This window comes from Dipteris shenzhenensis, chromosome 25, assembly GCF_047967505.1.
Source record: "Dipteris shenzhenensis isolate YYH24624 ecotype China chromosome 25, Dip_SZ_1.0, whole genome shotgun sequence".
NCBI classification, from domain to species: Eukaryota; Viridiplantae; Streptophyta; class Polypodiopsida; order Gleicheniales; family Dipteridaceae; genus Dipteris; species Dipteris shenzhenensis.
The window spans coordinates 30476552-30478344 of record NC_141620.1 but is presented as its reverse complement, the minus strand read 5'-3'; the positions used below and the strand labels follow the sequence as shown (position 1 = coordinate 30478344).

The following is a 1793-nucleotide window of genomic DNA, read 5'->3' as shown; positions in this document are numbered from 1 at the left end:
ATAGAGCAATTGAAAAGACAATATAAATACATAAGATTAGGGTATATTGGAGCATTGTCCTAATCTCCCCCCCCCCCCAAAAAAGTCCAAATTAGATTGGAGGATCAAATTCGACCTATCCTGAGCAGCAAACAAGGGGCTTTTGGGTGGAAATGCCTTGTTAATAGCATTGAAAATGGTAATGAAGACTTTATGCTAATGTTGAGAACTTTTTACAAGCATCCTTATAACAATTGGTATGCTTGTATATGAGTGATTTTATTATTGTTAAGAAAAAAATCCAATTGTAGAAACATCAATTTTCTTATAAAAACACCTCAATTTGGTGTAGTGATTTAAAAAAAAAGGTGTTTAGTCATGAGATAGGTCTCCTCGATGCGCCCAAACATACTACCATCCAAGTGTTTTGATGCTCCCCCCCCCCCCCCCCCCCTCTCTCTCTCTCTCTCTCCCCTCCTTCTCTTTCAATTGTGTCCACACAAAAATTAATGCATTCATTAACTTCCTCAAGGTGTGCATAAGTCTCTCTCTCACGTTCTCTTCCTTACCATTGAAAGTCTTCATACGTCACTAGCCAATAATTTATGAGAGGTAATGAAAAGTCTTCGTACATCACTAGGCAATAATGTTGGATAAAGAGGGTGGTACATTTCATTCGCTGAAAAGTGCCCTATCATCAGTCGACTTATAGTGTTCTTCTCCTGCCGGAGGGCCTTGATGAACAGCGTGAATGAATATAATCTCTTGTAAATGTTACATGAACTACCGAATTTGCAAGCGCTTCCAAAACGTTACCCTGTCCGTCTTAAGCTTGAAATATAATCTCTTGTAAATGTTTCATGACTACCGATTCGCAAGCCCTTCCAAAACGTTACCCTAGCTTGAAATCTCCTAGACCAATCGAAACAGAGATCTGGTCGTTCCCTTGATTCAGTAGAGCTGCACTAACTGAACCGAAGAGGGAAGAAAATTGAGGCCATTGTGAGGATCGTCGCAGCAACAAGGAAATACCGTGACTGAGTAACGATGCCGCCATTCGCCGAATTCTTATTAGGTGGGGATGATGAAGGAGCAGACGGTGCAACGGTTCCTGCCAGAAAAGCAGAACACACACCAAAGCCTCATTGACGATTTTCAGATCGCGGAGCGAAGTTCAGAATCCGAAAAACAGGGCAATTAAACTTATAAAGCAAGAAGCCGGGCATTATAGGCATACCGTTGCAGGAAGAGAGACTGAAGGTGGATGTTATGTTGCATAACGTATTCAGCTCCTCGGCACGTGTTAGGTTGACGTTGGGGACGTCCTTCGCCATAGCTAGGAGCGTGCAAAGGCAAGTAGGGTGTTGTTGGACGAAAGTGGTTAAGGGGGAGCAACAATCGGCCCCGAGCTTGGTGGTGTTGCCGTTGCGGACGTAGCCCAAGCAAGCAGACACATCAGAGAGGTAACTAGTGCATTGCTGCTGAGCAAGGGCGGCAGATGCGAAGAGGAGAGGAAGGAAGAGGCAACAGCAGGATGCGAAGGCAATGGGAAAGAAGGACGGGCAATCCATGGCGATTTTGGTGGTGGAAGATGAATGAGTGATGGAGTGTGTGTATATTATTTATGTTGTTGTTGTTGCTTGTTGGTCAAACTTGGAGAAGTCTTTGGGCGGCGCGACTCTTCTTCACGCGCCAATTTTTTTTCTTTATGGAATGAATGAATTTATTGGATACCCATAATACCCCAAAATAATTCACAGCCTCTATGGAATAGGTGAAGTGATTTGATACAAAAAGATAAAGGCTCTACTAGC

At 43.3% G+C, this 1793-nt stretch overlaps 1 protein-coding gene across 1 annotated transcript; it reads right to left on the bottom strand.

Annotated features, from left to right (window-relative positions):
- Window positions 1–557: 557 nt before the first annotated feature.
- Window positions 558–1575, bottom strand: LOC147885739 (non-specific lipid transfer protein GPI-anchored 15-like). The gene is made up of 2 exons (XM_087396821.1): window positions 1217–1575; window positions 558–1090 (listed from the first exon to the last, which is right to left on the bottom strand). Exons 1-2 carry the CDS (start codon window positions 1548–1550, stop codon window positions 945–947), a joined length of 480 nt encoding a protein of 159 aa, XP_087252947.1. The 5' UTR covers window positions 1551–1575; the 3' UTR covers window positions 558–944.
- Window positions 1576–1793: the final 218 nt, after the last annotated feature.